Genomic DNA, 26,208 nt, shown 5'->3' on the forward strand with positions numbered 1-26,208 from the left:
CTGGAGCTGAGTCTCACCCCCTGAACCCACCCCGGCCCCACAGTGCCCAAGGGACCTGGTCCAGGAGCCTCCTCCTCACCTGCTCATTTCATGGCATTTTTAGCCATTTCACAGCATTTTAAGGCATTTTTCAGTTCTTCTTCCAAGAAATCATTACTTGCTCCTCTCCTTTTTCCCAGAAAAATGGTATTTTGGAGCCAGGTCAGATGGTGATTGGGGTAACAGATCCCCAGTGAGCCCCCGTGCTCACCTCTGGCTAAGGTGAGGATCTCCATCCCATCCTGCTCAACATCTTCCCACTTTTTAAAAGCTTCTATATCCACTTTCTAAAAGTTTCTATATCCAGTTTGTAAAACTTTTAAAAGCATAAAATCATCCAGTTGAATAAAAAAGTGATTTTCTTTTTACATTAAAAACTCAATTTCACCTATTTTTTTGTATCTTTTTAACGTCTCAACTATCCAGGAAACAATGCAAACCCAAAAATAAGAGTTTCTCTTTTTATTTTTTTTTATTAAGACAATCCCACAGCTGGAAAATGAAACATCCTAGATTACATCAGTGACTTCAAAAAAACTCTAGAAAAAAATCTTTACAAATTTACATTTGTACAATACAAAAAACTAACAGCTCATTGCATATAAATATTACATTTGGTCTGCCAACACGTGGCATCAAAATCCCTGAAGTATTCATTAAAGGGACCTGAGATAGCAGATGTGAAGATATGGGCATAAATATCACCTGAAAAAAAAATTAATATAGAAAGTAGACATAATTCTAATAGTTTTGTGCATTTTTTGGAGTATTTTAAATCCAGAACATGACCTGGAGAGCCTAAATCACATGAATTCCGTAGTATTTCTACATGAAATCTGCTCTAATGACTCATGGAGGAATGAAGAGCCTGAATTAGTATTTCTACAGAAAAAGAATCCTCAGACATTGAGTTCTGAGCACACCCGAGCAGCCACCACTCTGCCAGGAGGCATTTTAGGAAAAGAAAGAGCGGATTTGGATTTTACTGGGAATATTCCGGCAGGATTTCACCCCCACCCCCCAACCAAGCAACACCTCACAGACCTAAAAATCAGGAAGATCCGCAGCACTTGCCAATTAAATCCCCAAAACTGAGGAACTGCTCCGAATTGTCCACTGGTTAAAATATCCCCCAAATATTTACAGGCTTCCCAGTTCCCCAGTGTGGCTCCAGTTACTACCAGGAGTAGTAACTCCAAGCGCTCGCTCTCACTTGGAAGTCTCACAAACTCGTCTCAGGGACCTGCACCCACTCACTTCAATGTATTTCAGCACCATTTTTCTAACACTAAAGTTAAGGCTGTGACAGCAATTCCACTGGGAATCTCATTTTTCAGGGATTCGTAGCACAGTTGTGTAAATTCGCTGTGGGCCGAACAGGACAGAGTAAAAATCTACAAGCTTCCAACAGGTCTTCGCATTTCTAAGACTAAAAAAAAGACAGGTTTTAGACTAAATTTTGCAGGCTGTTACTTACTGTACAGAAAGGAGTTCTTTTTCCCTGTGTAAACCTTGGATACACTAAAGAGTTGGGAATTATGTCTCACTCATGCACAGGAATCTTCTATAATACACATTGTAAGAACACAATGACAGCTCCCTACCTACTAAATATAGATTAGCTTTGGGTGGTTAACTGCTCCTTTAGGAAATAATCAGCATTTTATAAAACTTTGCAGGATGGTTTTGAAATAAAAAGATAAAATTAAGAAATGTAAACACACAAAGACATTTTTAACCCATTAAATCCATGACAGGATGCTCTAGGTCGGGATACCACATCCTTAAACCTACAGTTGTTCACTTTTCCTTGTTGTTCATCACTCAAAGATGAAATATAATCAAGCTCTTATCAAAATTAATGATTTTTAATCTTATTTTCTCACATTAATACTCTGCAATTTGGAGCAGTTGGCGAAAACATTCCCGAGACAACCAGGAGCAGCTTTTCCAAATACTTGGCAAGGTTCATCTTGCTTTTGGGAGTCAAGAGAGCCTCCAAATATTTTAATTTTTTAAATTAATTAAAAACTCTCTACTACACACCCCGTGTCAGCTCTTTTCCAGTACTACTCAGTCCTTCCACTTCCATGCAGGAGAAGCAGCTGAGGTGGACATTAAGGAAAATATTCCAGGAAAATGAAACTTCACAACAGGACGCAAAATTTTAAGCAGCCATGATTCTGTTCAGCTTTTGTGTCTGCAGGGTGGGGGTGGTTGGGATGGGGGGCAGCCTCTGCTTGGCTGATGGAGAAAGGAGTGATGGAAAGAGGGAGGAGGGATAAAACTGCCCAGGATCCATTGAAATTCAAGCACCAACACAAAGGTTGTTTAGAACAGGAATACCTGGAGAGGCTGGAAGCACAGGAATTCTACATGGGAGACATAAGCCCAGGCCAGGACCACAGGTATTCCAGGATCCCAGGTGAACTGTGTTTTCCAAGGCTGAGGGAAGGATGTGCTGCCCCAGCTGAGCTGGCAGTGGCCCCACTCCGGGTATGGATGGCCATGGAGGTGCAGCCAAGAAGCCAATCCTCAAACTTTCCATCTTCATTAAATCTGCCTCCAGACATTTAGGAATGTTGCTAGTAAACACAATAAGGCAGATATAAAAAATATGGAAAGTCTTGGGGGAAAAAAAAGATAAAAGGATTAAACCTTCCAGCCAAGAAGTCCAGCCAAAATAAAATTCATCATAAATAGCCTACAAAGGGGAGCTAAAGGGGAGAGGTGGGACATGGCAAAGAGGAAAATCAAAAGTGATGAAGAAAATAAAAAGCAAGCAAAATTTGGGCTGAATCATGGAATCATTAAGATTGGAAAAGCCCTCCAAGATCACCTTCCAAGTCCAACCTTCGACTGAATCCCACCATGGCCACTGAACCACATCACCAAGTGCCACATCTGCTCATTTCCTGAACACTTCCACAGATAGTGGCTCCACCACTGCCCTGGGCAGCCCATTCTGATTCCTGACCACTCCTTCCATGAAGAAATCTTCCCTAATATCCGAGACAACAGCACATCGCTACTGCAAAATAAGCTTTGTCATCCATGCCCTAGTCCGGGAAGACATGGGAGCACTGCAGGGACAGCAGATTGGAGCTGGGAGAGGCTGAGAACAACACACAAGATTCCAGCCCTATCTCCAAGGAGAATGGAGTGTGTGGGGCTGAAGCTCCATTTTCCAAGGTGTCCCCAAGTGCCCTGAAGTGCCCTGGCAGCTCAGGATCGGGATCGTGCCAGCCTGACATCAGAGGGAACAGAACCACCAAAGCCCAAACTCTACAGCAGCAGAGCAGCCCCAGGCCTGCCTGCACACCCCTAGCAATCCCAGAAAAATCAGACCTTAAATCCCATTCCTTAGGCAGAGTTTGGAGTTCTTTGTAAAGAGTGCAAGGAAAGACACCACATTCCTGACTCTGCAGCCTGCCTGGAGCTCGGCACCTTCTGGAGCTGCTGGCTGAGCACCCAGGGGCTGGGTCAGGGAGAACTTTAGATGGTTTGAATCACTTCCTGCTTCTGCTGCACCTGCTAAACCTGAGTTTTCTACAACCTCCTGACAAGATCTGGGATTTGAGAGAAAGCGTCCAAGGTCCTACAAAAGTGTAATTATTCCCCGGAACGAGGCTGTGAGAAATCAACTGCCCAACTCAGAGGAAGAATCCAGACACAAACCAAGCAAAAAGAACAGCTCTAAACCCAAGTTATTTCTGTCATGCTTATAAAAGGTTCTCATGCACAAAAAAACAAAAAAACAAAAAGCTTCTTTTTTCAATTTTTACACTAAATTCTGTTGTTCCAGCACATCCTGCTCTAGCTGGGAACCATGGGACACATGGAGTAATACTTACGCCACAGCAAAGTGATGCTTCACTGGTATCTTCACAGGACATAAAAAAGATACAGTTAAGAACATATTTAATCTTATTCTAATTGCTGCTAAAATACATCAGCTTATAAAATGGTTTCTCTGGAATCCCCGTGGTTTATCTCTCCCCAGCCCCTACACAAAATAAATAAGGAATAAGTGGATTTTCGGCCAGTCAGAAAGAGAGGGGAAAAAAAGCATTTGTTTTGCATTTCAAGCTTTTCAGGCTTTAGGACAGAACCCCTAGTGTTTACATTAGCTCACAGGACTCATCTAAGGATATGATTTTGACTATGGACTGATGCATACATGCTATTCCTGGTTACCATATGTAAAAAGACCAATCAGTCAAACAAATAATACATTTCTTATAAATATAAATGCGTGTATATATATACAGATATATGAGAGAGATGATAGGACAGGTGTTTATACTTTAAAGCCCAACACAGATCTAGGAGAGCCTTTGCACTTGTTTCCCACCCCCCCCATCAAAACCAGAATCGAGTCCAGCAGTGGATTACGGCTGATTCCAACCATTCCTTAAAAAATTAAAAGTGTGATTTTTGTACTGTACCATAAATTCATATTAATGAGCAGTTCAGGATATACTCTCCTCCATCACAAAACTAAACCTCTGCTTTTTTTTTTTTAAGTCATTTTTGCATCTAACTAGAGTTGGTTTTTTTGGAAAGCGAGATAAAATAGCTAGTGCTGAATATAGAAAGTCAAAAATTAAATTCCTTCTGCATCTGAGAATATACATGGGTCACTCTTTGCTGCCTGAGGTTTTCCAGAATTATTGACCAAGCTGTGCACAGAAGAACTTAAGGATATTGGATGAAAGTTTAAAAAAAAACCTAAAAACCTTGAAAAACTCCAGCGGAACTTTGTAGCCTCTTTTTGTTTGTTCTCTCTGTGACCTGACCCACTCTTGGAGCTGTCAGATCCGTTTGGACAACGGGAGAAAATTGAAGTCCCATATATATTCCAGCCAGAGCCCAGGAAGGAAGGAAGAGGCCGCTCAGCTCCAGCTCAGCCCACGCCAAGCGCCCGGTTCTGCTCCCAGAGGAGCCAGAGCACCAATCTCCTCACAAACTGCACTACCACTGCCCAAAGGGTTTCAAGTCAGCATTTCCCAGGATAACAAGAGTACAGTGCAACAGGAATACTCTTCTGGAAGCTTGAGATACAAGAGTCAGTCTGGAGGGTTCTGTACCAGCGTCACCAGAGGGAGCGGGGCTCCCCCAGCCCCTCATCCAAACTCACATTTTCACGGATCAAGGGGCAGCAGGAAGGAGTGGGAGCCGCTCAGCCCCTCTGCACAAACAAATCCCCACCTGCCCAGAACGTGCTGCTTCTGAGAACTCTGGTAACCACTGAATTGGTTTTCATGGTGACAACAGAATGAAGATACAATTACTCTACAACTTCCACCCCTCAAGCTCCTTCTCGCCTCTTCAACACGCACTGAATAACAGCATCTATTTTCTTTTCAGTTTCCAGTAGTTGTAAATAAGAGGTAGCTGAGCTACTATTAAAAATCACTTTATGCTTTGAAGAGGAGGAACCTTTCAAATGTTGAAGTCACCCCTTTAGCTGCACAATCTCAATTAATACTATAAAAATATGAGAGGACAAAAAGAAAATAGATGCAAGTAACTTTTGCATTTGGCACCTTTTGTCTAGATATTCATACTTCTCAAGTATTCTCTTTTTAATAAAGTTAATGCACACATAGGACACACCACATCAAAGGTTTGCTACATATTTACAAGGCACCAACCCTTTTGTCACTTTTTTACACGAATAAAGAACCGATAGAAAGCACATCAGGACCCCCAAAACTGTAGTATAGACATACTTCAGTTCAGCACAATTCCATCAACATTTGGCCTGGGAAGATTAAAATAATCCAGATCCTTCTTACAATATAGAAACTGTAAACATTTTATAGCTGCCTTTAGGATTGGTGTATTGTGCAAAAGTTATAATTATTACTGTGTCTAAGGATTTATGGCAGAAACCACATAAAAACTCTGTAAGAAGGTGCTATTTCTATAATACAAAAACAAAATGAGGGAGAAAATTCATAAGCGTGACTCAAAAATGTCATGTTCTTACTGAGAAGCTGGAAGCCTCTTTAATGTGATGAACTCGTAGTGTGTGGGGAAGAATTTCTGTAATTTAAGGCCTAATGACTAAGGCTTGTTTTGACCAATGAAGTGTGGAGAGCTGAAGCTTTAAAACAAACACAAACTGACAGGATGGAAAAGCACCACTGTGAAAACGTGAGTGGAGTCCCCGCACAACTTGCTTGGTAGAATTTCTGGTAAAATCCCTGCAGTAGAAGGCCATTGAAGTTCTTTTAAAATTGTTCCAAAGTGTTCCACCTGTCAATAATTCCATCCCATGAGATGGCTGACCCTGGCTTTTTCTGTCATTTTCCGCACCCTGCCTGACCTGGAAGTACCAAGGTTCAACGGATCCTCGGTGTGCACGAAGGTGTCGTTGTCGGAGTCGTCGTTGTACAGGACAGTCCTCCTGCCCTCGTTCCTGGTTTTGATCCGAGGGGGGCGGCTGAACCTCCCCCCAAACACGTTCTCTCCAAACTGGCCCCCAAACAGGTTCTCAAACTCATCGTCGGCGATCCGGGCGCGTTTCGCTCTGGTGGCTCCTCGCGAGGCCCCTCGGCCTCCGCGGCCTCTCCTTCCTCCCCTGCCGCCGCCTCTGCCTCTGCCGCAGCCTCTTCCACCTCTCCCCCCTCTGCCCCCTCTGCTCCATCTCCCCCACCTGCCCCATCTCCCCCTCCTCCCTGTGCCCCTGCCCTGCCAATTCCGCTTCCCAGCGCTGAGTTTCCGTTTGATTTTCCGTTTGGGCTTTTTGGATTGCACCACTTTGCTGTAGTCATGGTCTCCGTCAATGTAATCCTGATCTGTCCTGGAGGTTGATTCCGAGTCGGAATCAGAGCCACTTCTGCTTTCAGAGCTGGAGCTGGATCCCGATTCCCCACTTTCTGATGAAGACAAACCAGACTTTTCCTTTAATTCTCTCTTCTTTTCCTCCTCCTCTGCCTCCTCCAGGTGCTCGTCCTCCTCCGAGGCGCTCAGTAACTTCCTCTTGACTCCTGCCCGAGGCTCTCTGCCATCTCCATTGGTGAGGGGTCCATCAGGAGAGTGATCTAAGCAAACACAAAAAAACCCCATCAGCATCACACCTGAGCCAAACAGGACACAAAGAGTGGGATTGGCTTCAGCTGCCTCTGGGATTCTCCTCAGCTGCCTCTGGGATTCTCCTCAGCTGCCTCAGGTGTGCTCTGGGGATGATCCAGCTCGGAGCTACTCACCCTTTATGTGCTGGGGACACAAACAGGTGCTCTAAGGGGAAAATTCATCAAAGTAAACATAGTTCTTATCTGGAAGCAACAACTTCAAACTCTCCTGACTAAGAGTTCAGTGAAAATTCAGGCAATAAAATGATCCCAGAGTGATAAGGTTGGACACAAACATCTAAACTCAATCAGGTGAATCCTACCGAGGCAGGAAAAACTCTCAAACCCGTTTCAAAGCTATATAAATGAAAATAACGCTCTGCAAGCAGGATTTATTGCCCCTCAAATGCATGTTCTCAAAAGGCTGAGTCCAGGGAAGCATAATTCAGGAAAGTCAACAACCCAAGAAAGTTCACTAGGATTGTTGGGCATCTTAACTTAAAAATACATAAAGTATCTTGCTGGTGTGGGACCCAAAATCCTACGTGTTTTGAGAGTTAAGAATCTGACAATGACTATTCAATATCTTCTTTAACACAGGAAGAGCTCACCTGCAGCATCCAGCATGGCTACAGCACAGGGGTGTGGACTTGGGAAAGGCTCCAGGGTTGAGGCAATGCCTACTCAGTGCCCACCTCAGTGCAAACTCTGAGTGACATGTCCCAGAGACAACTTACCACAGCTTCAAACAGTGTTCCCCTTCCAATCACAACCACTTTGTCTTGAGTAGGATAAAAATATTTACATTTTTGGGGGGAGGAGTAAAGTAAACTCAACATTTTTTGTATGGTTTGGGAATATACATAATGCTACACTCAGGCAATAATACCATCAACATCAGAGGGAAGGAACATCTTTCATCTCTAGTGAAACCAGTTATTCAAATAACAGAATCTTATTATTTCTCACCTTGTTTCACCGGTGTGGATTTACTCCTGACTGGCCTGCTTTTCCCTGGATCTATGGCATTTCCACTTCGGTTCTGTGCATTGGAGCCTGAGGAAGATGGTTGACCCTCCAGCTCTTCACCAGTGGCTGAACCCAGAGGTTCTTCTGCTGTATCTGAAACTTTACACAGGACAGCACAACGTGACAGAGTGATTCTTATCCTCTATTTACAGGGCTGGGGAGGTTTTGGATCACCTGAGTTAACAGCCCCAGTCAGGTTCATCTCACCAAGCTGCCTCTGCAGCCATGAAGAGACAGATTCCTTTTGGTGTAATCCAAAGTAACATTAATTTATCCATAACTGCTGTATGAGAGAAGCCCATGTACAGGAAGCCCAGGCTCTGGTGACTAGATTAATTCTCACTAAGGTTCCCAATTCCCTGATCCTCACCCATAACTTCCTAACAGCCAAGTTCAGCTAAAACAACCTACAAACAACACATTTCCATGACCTTGCCACTTGCTCCCTCCTCAGGTGTGTTTAGCATGTGCCTCAGGAATAACAGATCCAATCTGCACATACAAGCAGATTGTACTTTACAACATTCCTCCTCACCATGAGATGAGACTGAAGAGCTCGTCCTGGTCAGGGGCAGTGAGGTATTCTGGTTGGGTTTAGGTTGAATCTTCATTTGTTTCTGCTTCCCTTTGGGGCTGAAAACACAAAATATCCCAAAGAGATAAAACTGTCAGCACCAAAAGACTCAAAGACAAAACCAATTTCCCCTGCAAAGTGCCTCGATTTTTGCAGCGAATTTATCAAACAAATATCTTTTCCCCAGGTGTAATAACACTAAAAACAGTTACAGCACCATGTGTCTGCTAAAGCAGATGAATTTGCAGGAACAACACTTTATCTCCCTTTTTAAAACCAATACTCAGTTTACTTAGCTAATGTATCAGACAGAAGGCTGATATACAGTGTTATACAACACTTTTTTCAACTAAACAAAGGTGAAGAGACAGTTGGTCTTTCATTTCCTCCAGAGGGAATAATGAAACCACATAGTCTTTCACTTACCAGAATTATGCACAAACTAGACTTGAACACGATTTTATCACCCAAAAGAGCAACTGCAGCAGGAAATGAGTAATACTGTTGCTGTCTGGTTATCCTACCACTGTTCCCTGGAATGCCACTGCCAGGCAGTCCCACTATCCCACGTTACCTGGATGCTCTGCTGGTTGAGGGGGAGCTGCTGCTGCTCCTCAGCCGTTTTCGGTACCGTGGCCTCCTCCTCTTCTGACACTGCATTGCTGCCTTGTACTCAGAGATGATGTTCTTCATGTGAGTCTCAAATAAGGCAGAGAGTCGAAGGGTCATGCTGTAAATCTGGAGTGAGAAAGCACAGTCAGACTTAGTAGAAGTTCAATAAGTTGGAAGAACAACCGAAAAACAATCACCAAGATGTCCAGACTATGTAGCACAAAGGAAGAATTCATGGTGACATTTCACTACAAGGCCCTTTGCAGATAATTTCCTTCTGTATTCTCACCACAGAAAGTGTTTTCCTGAAAAGATTTACTTCCAGTACAAAATATTTCCAGAGTAAAAGGAAATTTGATATCTAAATTGCTGGAATACAACCTCCTTTGTCAACCCCATAAAGCACGGAAGAAGCAGCCCATAAGATAACTTGAATACCAAGGGAAAAACAAATGAATTTTGCTGTCCCCTCACCTTTGTTTTTGCTTTAATTCCCTGGTAAAATGTCTTTACTCCACCCCTACCCAGCTGCACACAGAAGCCAACTACAATGTCCTCACTCCTAATTTCTGTAAACCAGATGTCACAATCTTTAAACCCTTTTCCTGCCCTCTCTCTAGGCCTTGTCTCTGTGTAGCCTCAGCCACAAGTTCACTCCTGGCTGTTCCTCCATTGCAATTATTACAATTTTATGCCTGAAAACACGGTCAAAACTCTGTCTGCTTTTATACCATGAAGACACCAACCACTCCAACTCTGTTTTGCACCAACAGTGCTAAAACTGCAGCTGTCCTGGTGCCAGCTTGGGATTTTTTGAGGATAAATATCATTCAAACACTTGAAAATTTTAGAGCAATTTGATCATTTAACAGCTTAGGAAAAGCTGACACAGGAACACAGATCAAACACAGCCATGTTTACATATCAGTCACACACCACTTGTCATTTTACCTAGTTTATACAAAAATATCTATATTCCAACATTTTGATCTCCCTTTTCCCTCTTGCCATATCCTCCTTAAGGCTTCAATCTGATACATTTTTTCTGCCTTTAAGTCCAAGCAGCAAAAAGCAGGATTAGCACCTGAGAAACACAGGCAACAGTGTGCAAAAAGTACTGCCAAATATTCTAAGTCAACTAGAAAAAAATAAGTATCTCATCTCCTCTGGTAGTAGGAATATTGCATCATATTTCCACTAATTTAAAAAGGATCCTTTTGTAGACAGATGGGCAGAGATAAATATGCAGTTTTCAAGCTGATAGCCTTGTTTCCAGGAATAAATTATTGAAAAAAATAAAAGCACTTTGTGATCAGTTTTCTGCTGCAAATATTTAAGGAAACAGCTGCAACACTAAACATCTCAGAAGCTTTAAGTTCAGAAAGTTCAGATGAAAATGAAAGTTTTAAGTGATCTGGGTGAGCAGAACAAAGCAAATTTATAAGCACAGGCCCCAGAATTGATATACACTGGTTATTTTTATTACACCAAGCAATGCTTTGCTCTTCAGACATTATTCCATATGTTTTATTCATGTAGGGCCAAGGTCTTCGTGAAAAAAAAGGGCATTAAAATTTATTACTTACACGAGACTTTTTATTAGGAGTGTAAGCCTTAGAGTTGCAGAATATCAAACGAATGTCTTTGTAGAATTCCAAGGGACTGGTGTAGTTTCCTGCTTCCAAGGTTTCTTTCACAGTGCTGAAGTCCATGGGAGTGTCTACAATGTCTCGATAATCCTGGAAGAACACGAAATAGTAAAGGCTGATGAAAACAGTAAAGGCTGTCAAATCCTACAGCAATGAAAGCACCTCAGTGTTCATCCAGTGGCTCAAGTAATTATTTTACTTTCAAGTTATTGCAGATTATTCTCTGCTCATAAAGGGAGAGCACAGACACGCCCAGCACGGATGTTTTGCCAAAGGATGAACCATTTTGGATGTGGAAACTGCACTTACAGGATAAGAGAAGAGATCAACAGGCTGCCTAAAAGGCTCCGAGTCCTCCCGCTCATAAATCAGGTTGAGCAGCTGCTGGCACTGCTCCTTCCAGGCATCAGGACTGGCTTTCATGGGCTGCCTCTTCACTCGTCGTCTTACCTGCAGGGAGACAGAAATTCCAGAGTTTATCAGAAAATTCCAATTTTCCCCTTCAATCTCCTATTAATTTCCCAGCATTCTCAGTCAAAGATCTCCACCACTAAAAACAGAAATCCAGGAAGATTCAAGCAAAGCTGATGGCCCAATTTGGCTTTTCTGGTCCTATGTAAGACTCAAACCCAAACCTCAAAGTTGCAATATTTCAGCCCCAGCCTCGCTATTTGTATCAGTTTTATCTAAACTTGACTGTTGTTGATATTTTTCAAATCTAATATTAAAAAAAAAGACCAAAGCAGAAGTTTTACTCACTCTTCTTTTCCCAGAGGAAGTTCCTGGAGCGTCTGAATCCACATCTACTTCTGCCACCTAAAGGCAAAGGGAATGATCACACACACAGGGCCTTGGATGGACCCTCAACCATGGAAAGAGGGTTAAAAACCAGCCAACAACAACAACAATTTTAAACTACTCAAATGCAATAAATGGCTCAAGGAAAGTAGAAACTAATTTCAAACTAGAATTTACATAACTCGATCCACCTGATTTTAAGCTGTTTCATGCTTTTTCCAAGATTGCTTCCATAAAAAAAATGATACATAAAAACATGTGAGAAATAGGAATGGCTGATTTTCAGTCCTTAAGGCTCAGCTCAGTTGCAGCCTTGCAGAGCTTCGTTGCCCTGCCTCAGTTTTCGTGCTCTGAGCAGCTGCACTGAGTTTATTCAGGTTTCATGCAGTGCCTTACTCACATCAGGTGGGTGTAATATTCTTTTCAGAACCTAGATTTAGGAATTACAACATAAATTCCTTTGTATACAGCTTTTACCAGTAATTACATATAATTAATTTTTGAGAGGACTCCACTAGACCAGGTTGCTCCATCCAACCTGGCCTTGGACACTTCCAGGGATGGGGCAGCCACAGCTTCTCTGCCCAACCTGTGCCAGGGCCTCCCCACCCTCACTGGGAAGGATTCCTTCCTAATATCTAAAAAATATTTAAACTTTTAAAATATTATAGTGCAAAACATATTATAAACCAGCTCTTTGGAAGGCTGGAGAGAGGAAGGTGATATAGGGGGAATTTTGGTCACTTCTGAGATTCAAAACAGAGTAGAAGGTTGAGTTGGGAAAGGGGGGTCTGCTATTTTACCATGGAAATCTCTCATTTTCTTCAAAATACTTTTTTCACAGTCTGTGAAAACAGATGGTGTTATTCCATCTTCAGTTTTATAAAATAACAAAATTATTTCATTGTAGCACAGACTTTAATTTCAACACAAACCCAAGACAGCAGCACCAGCCCCAAGCAAACAGGTGCTCAGGCAGCATCAGGTTTAACTTTCATATTTCCAATTTGCCACAAAAGAGAATGTCTTAGGGAAGAAACCTCCTCACTAAATCTTATACTACCTTGTGTATTAGAAAATAACACTGAAAAAGTAAAACCCAAGCAATTTCAGTTGTAACAGGTCACTTTGCAACAGGAACTACAGCCCATTTCAAACTGCATTGAAGGGGAGAAGGTGCAAGGAGGGAGAAAAAGCTCAAGGAAGTGATATCTGGGCTCTACCTGACATTTCACTCCAGGGAACAACGGATGGGAAATGACACAGAATTACACATGAAAACCATCTCTGCTGCCTTGCTGGCAATGGGGAGCTGTTGTCCTCTGATTGAGTAACAGCTCCACTTCCCAGTCCCCTAATTACTCATCCTTCCCCACACAACAAAACACCATGTACTGGGAGCAGATTAAAGACAGGCAGTTCCAGGAATCATTTTTACCTACTTAAGGGAGCTTATTGTCCCAGGTGAGCCTGAACAGGCTCATCTCAAAAACTCAGTGCAATTACCCAGAAAATAAAGACTCAACAAAAAATCAAATTTCTTGCACGTGCTGAACTTCAGAAGGCAAGAAAATGATCTTACCTCCTCTTCTTCATCAGTGCTGCTCAGGTCTTCTGCTTTCACCTTGTTATAGATCTCTAAGATATCAGTGCAGCTCTGATCTCTGCAGGACAGTGACAAAAACCAAGATACATAGTCAGATCTCTCAGGAACTCAAAGCTGGGGGGGGGGTGTGAAGTCCAAACCTACCCAATGAAGTGCAGTAAGACGTCCGTCACAATTTTGGCTGCTTTGACTATGGGACTGTCTGGCTCGTTGAAGGTCCTGGCATTGTGTTCAATGTATCTGACCTCCCACATCAGTGCAGAGATTCTCCTAAAAATACAGAAAATTTAAGAAATGGGATGGAGAAGAAGGTGTGGATTGTTTTCCTTCCGAGATCAGTAGGATTCTTTAGTAAAAAAAGGAATTGGGGATTCAGAGTGAGGAGAAACAGGTGGTCCTCAGAGGGGATAAAAAGAACAGGATGTTATTTATTCCCAAGCTGACTGGAAAAACGGAGATTTCCACTTTACAGCATTTAGCCCGTTTCTGGCAACTGCAACACCAGCAAAACCTCTGGTTCAAAGGCAGCAGGGATGGAAACAAAGCAAATATGCTCTGCCTCCACCACAGAGTGAGGCTCAGGATGTTAAACACACTCCAGATCCAGCCACACTGGCTTTTGCCTTAACAACCAAAAGGAATTTATTATTCAGGAAGACTCACTTTGCCCAAGGCCAAACAGAATCTGATCTGATGCTGTTGCTCACGTTGCTGGAGGGGCATTACAGAACATTCAGCTCAGGATTGCCCTCCATGGGGCTGTAATAAACAGAGATTACAAACAAATCCAAAGCCAACTGACCTATAAAACCTGTTTTCAAGTCTCCTCCTGATCGTGGTGAGGTCAGTTGGATAAGCAACGACAGTGCAATACATGGGATAGGCACTAAGGTCCACTGGGACAGCAAAGGGATTGGAAATGTCTGCAAGACAAAAGACCAAAATCATTCAGATGCCTCAAAGGGATGTTACACGACATCAAGATTTCTTTTAATGCTTTCGGGGTTTTCTTTCTAAGAATTCAGCAAAAGCAACCCAGATCTACAGCTGGAAATGTCATTACACAAAGGGGACAGTTCTTCCTCTTGTGCCATCTGTTACTACTCTTGAAAAAGCACTTTTTGTTTAAGTATCACATCTGAGGTTTGTGTGTCAGCAGCCAAATGTGCCACTGAAAGGAACATGCATATGCACTTACAACAGGAATGCTACAACAAGTAATATAAGTTAGGAATACAGACATGCCCTGGGTGTAAATATAGGCAGAAATTAAATCACAGTGTGCTATTAAATGCCTACAAACTATTTACAAGGGATTTGTTGGTGAGGATGTTCAGTGAGGGTTTGTTGGTTGGTTTTGAGGAGTTTAATTCAATGTTTTGCTCATTCACATTTAGATATGACCCACTGAGAACCCCCATTGAAAGAAACCAGGTGAACCCCACGGGGAAAAAAAGGAATATAATTTAAAAGGAAATTGAAATATGAAATTTAAAAGGCTCTTTTCACTAATTTAGTTTACATTTCAAATATTCCACACCAACTCCCAACACTCCATCCCATCTACTCTTCAGTCATGTGCCAACACGTGATATTCTGATATTAATATACTGATATTCTTAATCCTTCCACCCCTTCTCTCCAAACATACCAAGGGAAAGAAGCTGCTCAATGCCCCGGATCACTCGTTCACATTCTTCATCTCTGGAATGGGCCCCCCATTCTCCTTCCTGGGGTTTGTAGAGAAGAGCTGTCAGCTCCTCTGGAGTCACAGGAACTCCAGCACCAACCTCCTCTGGATAGGCAGCTGGAAAGGGAGAATTCCACAGGCAGTAAGTCCCAGCAGTGGCAAAAAGCTGCTTACTTTGCACAGGAACATGAGTTCAACACTTACTTCCTTCTGGGATTGGCTCCATGTCCCAGGGACTCATTCTCTCTCTTTCATTATTGTCCCAGCTATTAAAAAAATACATTCAAAATACACAAGTTAGAGCTGAATATAACAATGCACCTTTTCTTTACCAGATTTACACCACGAAGGTCATCCCTGTTAGGAACAAGACTTGTCACTGACGACATTCCAACTCCTTATTTTCCTCTTGTATCCCCTATATAGTCACTGCCCTGCTGTTTACACCAGAAGTGTTGCTTTAGGAATAAATTCAAAATTAAATAAGTAAATCAAGTGGCTGGTTATTTATTGAAATGGAAAAAAGAGATGCTGGTGCCTGAGGTACCCATTTGAGTTGTATGTAAAACATGTAAAAACTCACTGGACACTGTAGCACTGGAAGGAACTGTCAGGATACTCTGCCTGGAAAGGCTGCTGACTCTCCACAGTTCCAAACCACCAAGCATCATCTATTATACTGCGAAATCTATCCCCTGGAAGGCAAAATATTGCATTCAGCACAAGAACAACATCGATAATTATTAAATATTTCTTTTTAGAGAGTCAACTCCATCTTTCATAAATGCACTACTTCAATTTTTACATTTTGCACTAAAGAAATGGAGCCCTAAAGGGAGGCCTTGGACACCTCTGGGAATTACCCACAGCTTCTTCCATGTCTCAAATCACAACAGATCAGCAGATTCTCCTGCTCTCACAGGTTTTGGAAGTTTCTCTTATATTTTTTTTTTCTGCTACAGGAATTGCAGCAAACATCAAATGAAAGTTTCCAATGACTTCTATAATATGATGGTGTGACTCTTGGGGAAGGTCCTGTGCAGGGCTAAGGGTTGGACTCGATGATCCTCGTGGGTCCCTTCCAACTCAGCCTATTCTGTGACAATATCACGTGTGTAAAGTCCTTTACATGATGTAATGAAGACCCTGTATCCCATTAAACAGCTGCAGAAACGGTGCAGAAAACATATGGAAGTGGGAAAAAAAAAAAAGGAGTCACCTATTTGCCAGTTCCTTTCTTTGGCTTCGTTATAAAACTGATGCAGCACGAGGAAGTCAATGACATCTGGCATATCATGGTACCTTCAGGAAACAAGACAGAGAAAGTTATTACTACCCAGAAATATAATTCTACATGCACAGCACAGTCCCCAAATTCCATGCATTTGGAAGGAGGAGGGAGAAGCTTCTACACTGCAAAAAAATCTCCTGAAGGATGTCATCAGCGTTCCAGTGACTTACTTTATGGAAAAGGATTCTCCCGTCATTTTGCCTGTGATTGGATCCAGGAATGCAAGCTTCAAGCAGCAGAGTGTGGGAGGCCCAACTTCATATTTAATCCCTACAGTCTTCACAAATTCTTGTTCCTATTTATCAATAAATATGGAACAGCATTATTTTAACTTGCTGACCACAAAAATATCCACTTTAAAGGATTAAACATATTAATAGAAACTAGTGTTTCTACTCTACAGCCCAGGTAATTTCACCCATAAATTTTATTTTTCCAAATACTAAAAATCAATCACTGACACTTTAAAACCAAAAACTAGGAAGGTGTAAGGTGCTCATTCCCTTGGTAGATTTGTGAATAGGATTCCCACAAATTACTTAAGAAGGTTCTAAGGACCAAACCCACTCTGGTTTTAACCACACTGATGGCACCAAAGTTTATCCCTGACCTAATCCAGGGCCCCCTCACTCTTGTATAGGGGGGAAAAAGGAAATTCTTCCTCTTAAAACAGAAATTCCACAATAGCCTTTATGTTCACATCCTGTCAAACTCTATCCTAAGTGAAACGCTGTTTCCTTTTCCTTACAAGCTGATGATGCCCTGGAAAATTACAGCTGGAATCACTGAATACTTTGGCCTAGCAACTGGGTATTGTTCCAGTTAAGCAATTATTTTCATATAATAGAAGCACTGGCATACACATATATGAATATTAGCACATATATGGACTCTTCTTTTGATGCAAAATTGGAGTAAAGCAGGAAAAAACATGGCAACACTGTGGATTAAGTATTAGGGGACTCTGGTTCTAAGCAAGATCCAGTGTTTTAAAGAGCTTGTACACACATTTAGGTGTTTACACCATAATTTCTTCCTTCTTACCACAGCATTAAAAACAAGAACTAGAACCCAAAAGTTCAGGTCATTGTAGAGCAGTGAGAGAACTATAAACAGCTTTGGAGTGGTGGGTTCTGAATGAATTAGTGTTAAATGAAAATAATCTGTGTGGAAAGTGACTCCTGAGAACCATGTCCAAAATCAGGAACTGAACAGATGTAAAGAATTAATATTTACAATTTAAACTTCGATAATAACATTTTAAAGTAATTCTTTCTTCATATTTTTCATGCTGGTTTTTCGTGTCAGTTTAATATTACAGAGACACTCAGCTCTTTGAAGTATTTCTTTAACTTACCCTGAGTTCCATTTTGTTCCATGGTTGTTTTTGCATGTTAATACTGTAAATTTTGGCTTTCCTTACTGCCCTCACATAAGCTTCATGGCCTTGCCTAAAGTATATGATCTTAAAAGGGAAAAAAAAGAGAAAAGAAAAAAAAAGAGAAGGTTATTTTACTGAGAGTTCTTTTACCTGTTCATTCTAAAATTTCTATGAACAGGAGGCCTCAGGGATGAGAACATACTGCCCACTTATTTATTTCATTACAAAACACTCTTCTAGTCAAAAATATTTCTACAGCCCCCCAAATTGGCACTTCCTCTGTGCTTTAAAATTGGGATAATTAAGAAATGGCAGGTGAAGGTGAACAACCAGCTCTGCCTGCTACTCCTCAGTCAGTGCAGAGAAAGGACTATCTGCAAACAACAAACTGCCTGAGAATTATCAAAATTCAGCCTATTTTTGGGCACAATTCACTGCTGGATATATAGTCCTGACCAATCCAAGCTGTCCAGCCCCTGTGGAATGTGGGAATTGCTGCAGGCAGTACCTCATCTCCCATCTGTGGGACGAATGGGGAGCGCCTGGGAATGGTGTCCAGGATCCACTGAGGAGCAAGCCATTCCTCACTGGGCTCCCCTTCCAGGGACAGCAGGCCACTGGGCTTCTGAAATATATTACATTTAGAACACAATTAATATAGTATTTAGAACACCATTAATATAATATTTAGAATGCAATTACTATAATATTCAGAATACAATTAATTACTATGGCAGAACACACGAAAAACTGACCACACAGCATTTACTGCATGTAAGAGATATAAAGCAAAGGAAATACTGGAATGTCAGCCTTCCCAAACCTCCACTAAACAGTAGGGAATAAGACATGTCTATTATAAATATAATAGAAAATTAAAACATTCATAAATTCATTAAAATGCCCATGGAACAAGGGCGGACTTGAAGGTCCCTTCCAGCCCAAACCAGGCTGTGGTCCTAGATAATAAATAAAAAATAAAATAAAATAAAGAGATTGTACTTCTATAAATATTCTAAAATATATATAATTCTATATATTCTAATATATATATAATAATATATATAATTTTTATATATATAATTAATTTATAAATATTTTTTAAAGAAACAGGAAAAAGAAACCTGGCAATGTAGATACAATACAGATCCATTGTAATTTTACAACAAAACCATCCTGGAGTAAATCTAACTGCAGGGAAGAACATAAACCTGGGAGAAAACATCTATGTCACACAATAAAATCACTTTGGTACCACTGGCAGTACAATTCCTGTGCTCTCTATAGTTTCTTTCTTCCTATATACTTGTCTGTGAACAATTTCACTTTGAAAAAAACCAAATTTATATTCACAATGTAAAACAGACACTAAAAAATTACAAATGCTGACCTTTTTTCTAGGCTGTTTAAGTTTCCTTCGCTTTGGCTCCAGTCCTTTTGTTCCCTTCATATTTTCATCTTCAGAACTACTACAGATTTTCCGAGCTGCCTGCCTGGTTTGTCTCTTTGGAGGCTGGAGATTAATTCCAGCATCTGCTGTCCAGTCCGAATATTCACTTGATGAATCACTGGAGATAAGAAAAAGTTGTAAGAAAGAGAACAGAAAACTTCAGTTTTCACACAATGGACTGAAAGGCCCAAACATTCAACCTGCTCTCCTGCGGAGCAATGTCAGGATTAGCACAGAATTTTGTTATCACGTGAATTTACAAGAATTTGTGATTTCAGCAAATCATTGTGTCTATTTGAAACTCCCAGTAAAACTGCAGCTATGGCTGATATCAACTTTCATACTCATCATCTCACTGATTCACAGACTGATTTCAGAAGAACCAGCAGCAAAAAATGCTTGAAATGCCCTAAAAATCCAGTTCTGACTTCTTGAATATCAAGTAACACACATAGAGGATTTGCATGGCAAACTGGCTTTGATTCTTCCAAGCAGTTCTTAATTAAAGACAACATTTTCTTACAAATGGTCTTTCAAAACTGCTTTTGACTGAAAAAAAAAAAAAACACAAAAAACCCACAACATAAAACGTTTCACAAAGAACTGGGGAAAAAAAATCAGTCTTCAAAATGAAGTCTGAGTATCACAACATCAACTGTCTTAATTAAATTCCATAATAAACCAGTATTAGCAATTCAGAGCCCAGTAAAGGTACCTGGAACTGCTTTCACTTTGCCAGGCTGCCACGGGATCATCCATGGAGGCATCACTTGTGCCAACAGTCTCATCTTCCTGTGTTAAAAACACAAGGTTTCACTTTGGGGTCAAGGGTAAAATATGTAATTTCTGTTTGCAAGCAAGATGTGTCACCTGAGGAAAACTTTGTATTTAACGGGCTGGTTTAGATTTGAATAAGTAGGTCCACAATTTCTTTCTGTATCTTAGTATGACACTATATGATTTTATAATTCCTATATAAATAAGTAGATAGTTTCTTTCTATGTATTAATCAATATTATACTTTGTCCTTTTTGTCCCTTATAGTTATATAATATAGTATAAATAATATTATATACTATAACTCCTATAGAAACAGATGTGAATTTTAATTCTATCAGAACTGTAACATGTGTTCATATTTAAGTGATTAATAAATTTTAGTGCCAAGTGCCCAACTTTTTTAGCTATTCTGTACATTCAATGCATCTACAAAGCAACAGTCTTCAGCATCTTCCTTAAGGACAACAAGTTATTTTTAATCTGGGATATTTTAAGTTCTTCCCTTGCCAATATCAATGACTAATACCAATACTCCATCTCTTTCCATAGCAGTCCACAAATGTAGCTGAAATCAAAGCACTGCAAAACGAAATCAAAGCCCTGCCCTGAATCCACGTGCTGTGTGAGATCCCAAAATAGCAGGTGCTTTAACACAACCCAGTTAAATTTACTCGGGAACGTTTCAGGTTTCCAAAAATACATGAGCTGTTTCATGCTACTTTTGAACACTGTACTGGCACTGAGGGAGAAGATTCTGCCCCCTCCCAGACCAACACGCCCCAAATCCCAGGGAATCAATGAGCCGAGTGTTTCTCACAGCACAGAGAAACTCGGGAGTGTTGCTGTGCTGTGAGATTTGGGAGCAGGGAGGCTGTTGGGGGGTGTCTGGGGGGTCAGACCTCGGAGGAGCTGTCGGATTGCTGGCGGGCACAGGGGTGGTGGGCGGCTCCCTGCGGGCTGTGCTCGATGGTGGAGCGGGTCTGGTAGGCGTGCTGCCGCCGCCGCTGGTTCCTGCGCAGGGATCTGCCGCTGCCCGCCTGGAATTCGCTCTGCCACGGGGACAAACAGCACAAAACCAAGGAGTCAAGGATGAGTTACACATTTAAAAGGTGCCTCGTTAACATGACTCAATGTTATATTCCAATTGCAAACAGGAAATCGCTGTAGAATCTTGGACGCATCGTGGCTTGTTTAAGGGCACTTCCAAGCGTGGTTTCTGGTTCAGTATCAATTCTACTTTATAAAGTAGGAAGGAAGTTAGGGAAAACATAATTTTTTCTATAAAATTCCTGAAATCTCTGCATAAGATAAGTCCAGCCACTTATAAAAGTGTGGCACCTCTAAAGTTTCTCTGTTTTCACAGAATCACAGGATATGCTGAGTTGGAAGGGACCCACACAGGTCATCAGGTCCAACCCTCAGCCCTGCACGGGACCAGCCCCATTTTCCACAAGTCAAAGAGAAACTCCACTGTGGCTCTGCTCTTTTTCTTTTCCAGCATCTTCTCACCACTGAAGCCTCAAGGATAGAGATTTACCACTATCTGCATATTATAGACAGACAAATCACAGTTATAGAAGGAAGACAGAGCCAGAGGAACAATTAGGAGTATTGATCTTCTAAATAATTTAATAAAATTGGGTTGGGTTTTTTTGTTTAATTTAGTGCTATAACTCACCCGTTGTAAGGTGTGGGATGGCTTTCTCTTCTTTTCAACAGTGTATAAACTAATTTCTATTTCACCTTTGGCAGCTCGACATTCTTCCTGGACCCTAATTATGCAAAAGAAACATCCCTTTTATTCAGTAAATCATCAAATAACTCAGTCTCATTAATACAGACATAGAAATACTTGTTCTGTTGCTATAAGAAATCTGTGCACAAGCAGCATCACTCCTGGAATCGTAAGTTAAGGAAGCAAACTCCTTAGCTGAGCATCCATAATTATTTCCAAGCAGACCGGAATGAATTAAAATTATTTGCATGGGGTTTGTTTTAAATAAAACTTCAGGGAAATGTGGTATTTGAACTACCGAAGAGAGACTGAATTGTGAAAAGAAGGAATTACTATTCTCAACTCCCCACTCCAATCCTAATATTCCAAACAACACAATCAACCAACCCCCAAAGCCAACGCGTTTCTGCAAAATCACTTCAGGAGTACGGATTAATCATTAAATATTATACAATGAGATTTTTTTTTCCCCCCTGGCTCACTTAGCATCTTACTTGCTGATGCCTGGAGGGAGCTCGTTGACCACCACCCTCCTGCTCCAGGCCATGAGGTCCCTCTCGGTGGCCATCTGGCTGCGGGGCGCGTTGTGGTGCATCTGCCGCACACCCTCGATCTGCCCGCTCCGGCGGAGCCCCACGTTCGGGGGGGAGGCCACGTCCAGAGCCGGGCTGCGAAGGGCTGAGGGAGGGAAAAACAACCTTGTCACTTCCATAAGCCATCACTGGAATCATGCAATCATGGCTGGGTTGGAAGGCACCTTAAAGCTCATCCTGTTCCACCTCCCTGCCATGGGCAGGGACACCTCCCACTAGCCCACGTTGCTCCAACCTGGCCTTGGACACTCCCAGGGATGGGGCAGCCACAGCTTCTCTGTGCCAGGGCCTCATCACCCTCACAGGGAGGAATTCCTTCCCAATATCTAATCTACAATTTAAAGCTTAAAGACCACACAAAGATTCTTTTTTGGCAATAATCAACACTTATTCTTCGTGAAGTGGCTTTTCTTTTGCTCCAGGTGAACATTTTTGTGTGCTGGCCTTAGGGACGTGTTTGCTGCTGGCTTGAGATATCTCAGAGATATCTGAGGTGTACAGAGAATGTAATCCGTGAGGAAAGTTTTAAAGGCACTTAAGTGAACTTCAAATTAAAGTTTTTCAACTGCTTAAAGGCTCTAAAATCATCAATCTTAAAATTCTATGGAACAAGAAGAGATGAGGCTGACATCTAAAATAACAGACTGCTGCAGGGTTTAAGTTTTCTGTAGTATCTCCATGTCTTGTGGTTTTAATTCTTATTTGCTATGCCACAGGCACTGCTCTGCTCTGGGCTTCTCATCAGGTGGCACAACACAGTGAAAACACACACTTCAGGCAGCAAAAGGACACAAAAAGCCTGCTAATAATGGAATGACTGCCATCATTGTTCTTGTTTAGCTCACCAACACAACTCCCACATGCTTAAATATGGTCAACCACACAAATATACTGCAATTTACGGTTGTGCAAACCTGTATAAAAATATTTGGCTGTTTAAAGACTTCATATATACTCTAATGAGCTTACATCAATTGGGTGATCATGTAGCAAACTCACTCCTCAGTGCAAGTTCTAGAAGGGAACTGCTTTAATTTCCATACCATTCATACCTGGAAATTCCTTTGTACAACTACAGGGACACACAAATAAAATGGGAACTGGGACTGCACAACCCATCACCCTATCCTAAGATGCAGAAAAGCCTTTGTGTGAGCTGAAGGTGCCTTCTAGACACCCTTCCTGACATACCAATTTAGAGCAAAGCAAAAGTGTATTTTCATCATTTTTTGTCAATATTTTTCTTATTGATTCTTGAATTTCAACACAAGCAACTCCAAATCCTAATGAGCTTTTCCAGGAAATCTACTTCAAACATGTGTAATCAGTCACTTAACCTAGAACTAATTTATGAGCAGCTGTAAATTTCCCAAAGCTCAGGATGACTTGCAGCTCAGGTCCTCGGCATCTGCTCCCCTTCCATCAGCTGCACCCACTCAGCTCTTCACATCTGACTGAGTTAGGTTTAAATTTTTAATCACTTTGTGTATTAAAAATAAAATCACAGTAGCAGAACATTTACCAGGAGAATAATCTCAAGCTTTCTAAGGAAATACTAAGACAGAGCAACATGTTTATTTTATTACCACTGATGCTCAGCCTTCCGCTGCAGCAGGAAACCATTAGTCTGTCACAACACTATTCACTGACAACCTCTAATTATATGCTGTTATTTTGACATTATGCAGTTAGGAAGTATCATCTCTGCAGTGATATCAAGACAATACAGTGAATTTTATGTTTATTTTTCGGGAAAATGGTTTATAACAGGAATAGTTCCAGTCTAATAGCTTGAAGTAATCAGATACAGCCCAGTCAGACACTGTGTGCCCTCAGCTGCACCTTAAACTTTTAATTTCTCTGATGGAATCCAAAGAACATCCAAATGCTCCCCACAGGTTAACAAGGTGTACAAACAGGAGAGAAAAGCACCCTCCAAGACACATTAAGACATTTTGATCAGTACCTTCTGTGATTAAGGAAAGAACTGCTGCAGACAAGGCAGGACACTGACCTCCATTGACAGAGAGGGATCTGTTGAGTGGAGGGTTTGGAGGAGTTTCTCCTTCATTAATTAGTCTCAGATCTTGTTCCCTCTGGAGCTCCCTGATCATTCCATCAAGGATACTCTCATCCTGGTCATTTGTTTGCTGCCCAATGACTTGTTCAACCACTTCACCATCACCTTGGCAAGAACAAAGCCACAAATATGAAATGATTAATTTCTGTTATAAATTAATCTCTCTTATAAAGTGATTTCTGTTTTACTAAACACCACAGAAACAATCCCATTTAAAACTCTGCCCTGCAGAACATCTGATCACCAGCTGGCTTTCTGCTCTCATGGAATAAATGGAGGCAAAGTTTAGAAGAAAAGCTACAATAAAAACCTGAAACTCCAGAGCACATGTGAAACATAAACACAAACCCTTAGAAACAGCAGAAAGAAATTATGCTTCAGTGGGTAATAATGGAAGATCTTTTCTGGAGACCAGCATTTTGAAAAAATTTATGTCTACAGGAAAAAAAAAACCTGTTTTGAAAAACAAAAGCTGTTTTTATCATGTCTTTCTCACCCTCCTGGTTCCTTCCTCACATCCACAGTTACACTGATGTTAATGGGCCAATGCTTTAAGTATCTGCCATATCTGGGAGAAGTCCACAGATTTTGGAATATTCTTGTTTCCATTCAAGTTGATTCCAGACACTTCCTTAGTGCCATAAACTCACCCTATCTCCTCTTCTACCTCTCTGCTGAATTTAAACCACTAATTTATAAATTCTTACAGCACCACCTCACGGAGCTGCTGCTCAATCCTGTGCCACACATGTATTATTCATGAGGTTTAGACAGAATACCATTAGCTACATATCCCAGCTGAGGAATGAGCTGTTCATCCTTGCAATTCTCCCTCCCTGGGACCAGGCGCTGGAATCTCGTGGGATGAGGATTCCCATCAACATCCACCAGGAATGGAGGAGGCATCAGATGTGGAGCCTGTTGGGTCTGTTCATCCAACACGTAGTTATTGGCATCACGGATCAGAGGCCTGTAATCCGTATGGAAGAACATCTGATCTGGAATCTGAAAGAAAAGCAATTTAGGGAATGAATCAATGGCCATTTGCAGCTGTCTGGCTGCTCTGGAATGGCTTCATACCCATAAACCACAACTCCTGCACTCAGGAGCAGCAGCAGGAATGTTGTGACAGAGAACAGATTCCTACCACAAATGTGGTTTATTACCAAGGCCTGATGCAGAAATGCAAGAATAAAACAGGCCAAAAGAGGTGAACAGAGAGAAGTTAATGCTTTGCTCCCCTGTTTGAGATTCTCTTGTCTAAATCTTTTTGATTTAGGTAAAAAGCAACTGCTTCATGATCTAATTATTATTTTGTGTGAGGCAGGGTGAGGGAATAAATTGTAACACAAATACTTTTAAGACAAAATCAGGTCAAGACAGGGAAGAGTTTAAAATTCATTCAACCCACCTTTTCATAATATTTATTGCATCCAAAACCAAATAGTAGCAGATGTCCATGAGAGTCTGTGCAGGCAAAATGCTGCCCATCTGGTGAGAACTTGCAATCAAAAACAGCTCCGTGGCCTTGGCCCTCAATCTGGATCAAGCACAGAACATTCCCTTCACAACCACATATTCGCTGTAAGAGCTTTTTTACAAACATTTCACCTGTGCTCCAACACGTATTTCAAACTCATTCTGTCATTTCTCACCTCGCTCAAGACTGATTTGCACTTTTATGGATTAAAGTTAAACTGAACAACACTGTAAAACTTCACATTTTGTCTTTGTTCTGAAATTTCAGCACAACTTTTAATGTATGTTCTGAAACAACCCCCTGGAAGTCTGTATTTTATCTTAATGGCAGACACAGGGG

General features: G+C 41.4%; 1 protein-coding gene across 1 annotated transcript in view; it reads right to left on the bottom strand.

The window, feature by feature from the left end:
* Positions 1–4,092: 4,092 nt before the first annotated feature.
* The window catches only part of BRWD3 (bromodomain and WD repeat domain containing 3), a 47,984-nt gene continuing 25,868 nt past the window's right edge, over positions 4,093–26,208 (bottom strand). Inside the window, exons 16-40 of the mRNA XM_027690414.1 lie at positions 25,801–25,929; positions 25,169–25,394; positions 24,324–24,494; positions 22,211–22,394; positions 21,660–21,753; positions 20,881–21,030; positions 19,917–19,993; positions 19,142–19,319; positions 18,260–18,376; positions 17,728–17,835; positions 16,541–16,665; positions 16,299–16,381; positions 15,663–15,774; positions 15,284–15,345; positions 15,041–15,196; positions 14,192–14,312; positions 13,534–13,659; positions 13,366–13,447; positions 11,745–11,801; positions 11,295–11,435; positions 10,923–11,075; positions 9,299–9,462; positions 8,686–8,783; positions 8,091–8,249; positions 4,093–7,091 (exon numbers count right to left, since the gene is read on the bottom strand). Coding sequence (XP_027546215.1) covers positions 6,307–7,091; positions 8,091–8,249; positions 8,686–8,783; positions 9,299–9,462; positions 10,923–11,075; positions 11,295–11,435; positions 11,745–11,801; positions 13,366–13,447; positions 13,534–13,659; positions 14,192–14,312; positions 15,041–15,196; positions 15,284–15,345; positions 15,663–15,774; positions 16,299–16,381; positions 16,541–16,665; positions 17,728–17,835; positions 18,260–18,376; positions 19,142–19,319; positions 19,917–19,993; positions 20,881–21,030; positions 21,660–21,753; positions 22,211–22,394; positions 24,324–24,494; positions 25,169–25,394; positions 25,801–25,929 — 3,858 coding nt within the window. The 3' untranslated portion in view covers positions 4,093–6,306. The remainder of the gene's footprint in view (positions 7,092–8,090; positions 8,250–8,685; positions 8,784–9,298; positions 9,463–10,922; positions 11,076–11,294; positions 11,436–11,744; positions 11,802–13,365; positions 13,448–13,533; positions 13,660–14,191; positions 14,313–15,040; positions 15,197–15,283; positions 15,346–15,662; positions 15,775–16,298; positions 16,382–16,540; positions 16,666–17,727; positions 17,836–18,259; positions 18,377–19,141; positions 19,320–19,916; positions 19,994–20,880; positions 21,031–21,659; positions 21,754–22,210; positions 22,395–24,323; positions 24,495–25,168; positions 25,395–25,800; positions 25,930–26,208) is intronic.

The sequence above is a fragment of the Neopelma chrysocephalum genome, unplaced genomic scaffold (assembly GCF_003984885.1).
Source record: "Neopelma chrysocephalum unplaced genomic scaffold, ASM398488v2 Primary Assembly neopelma1_81, whole genome shotgun sequence".
Lineage (NCBI taxonomy): Eukaryota > Metazoa > Chordata > Aves > Passeriformes > Pipridae > Neopelma > Neopelma chrysocephalum.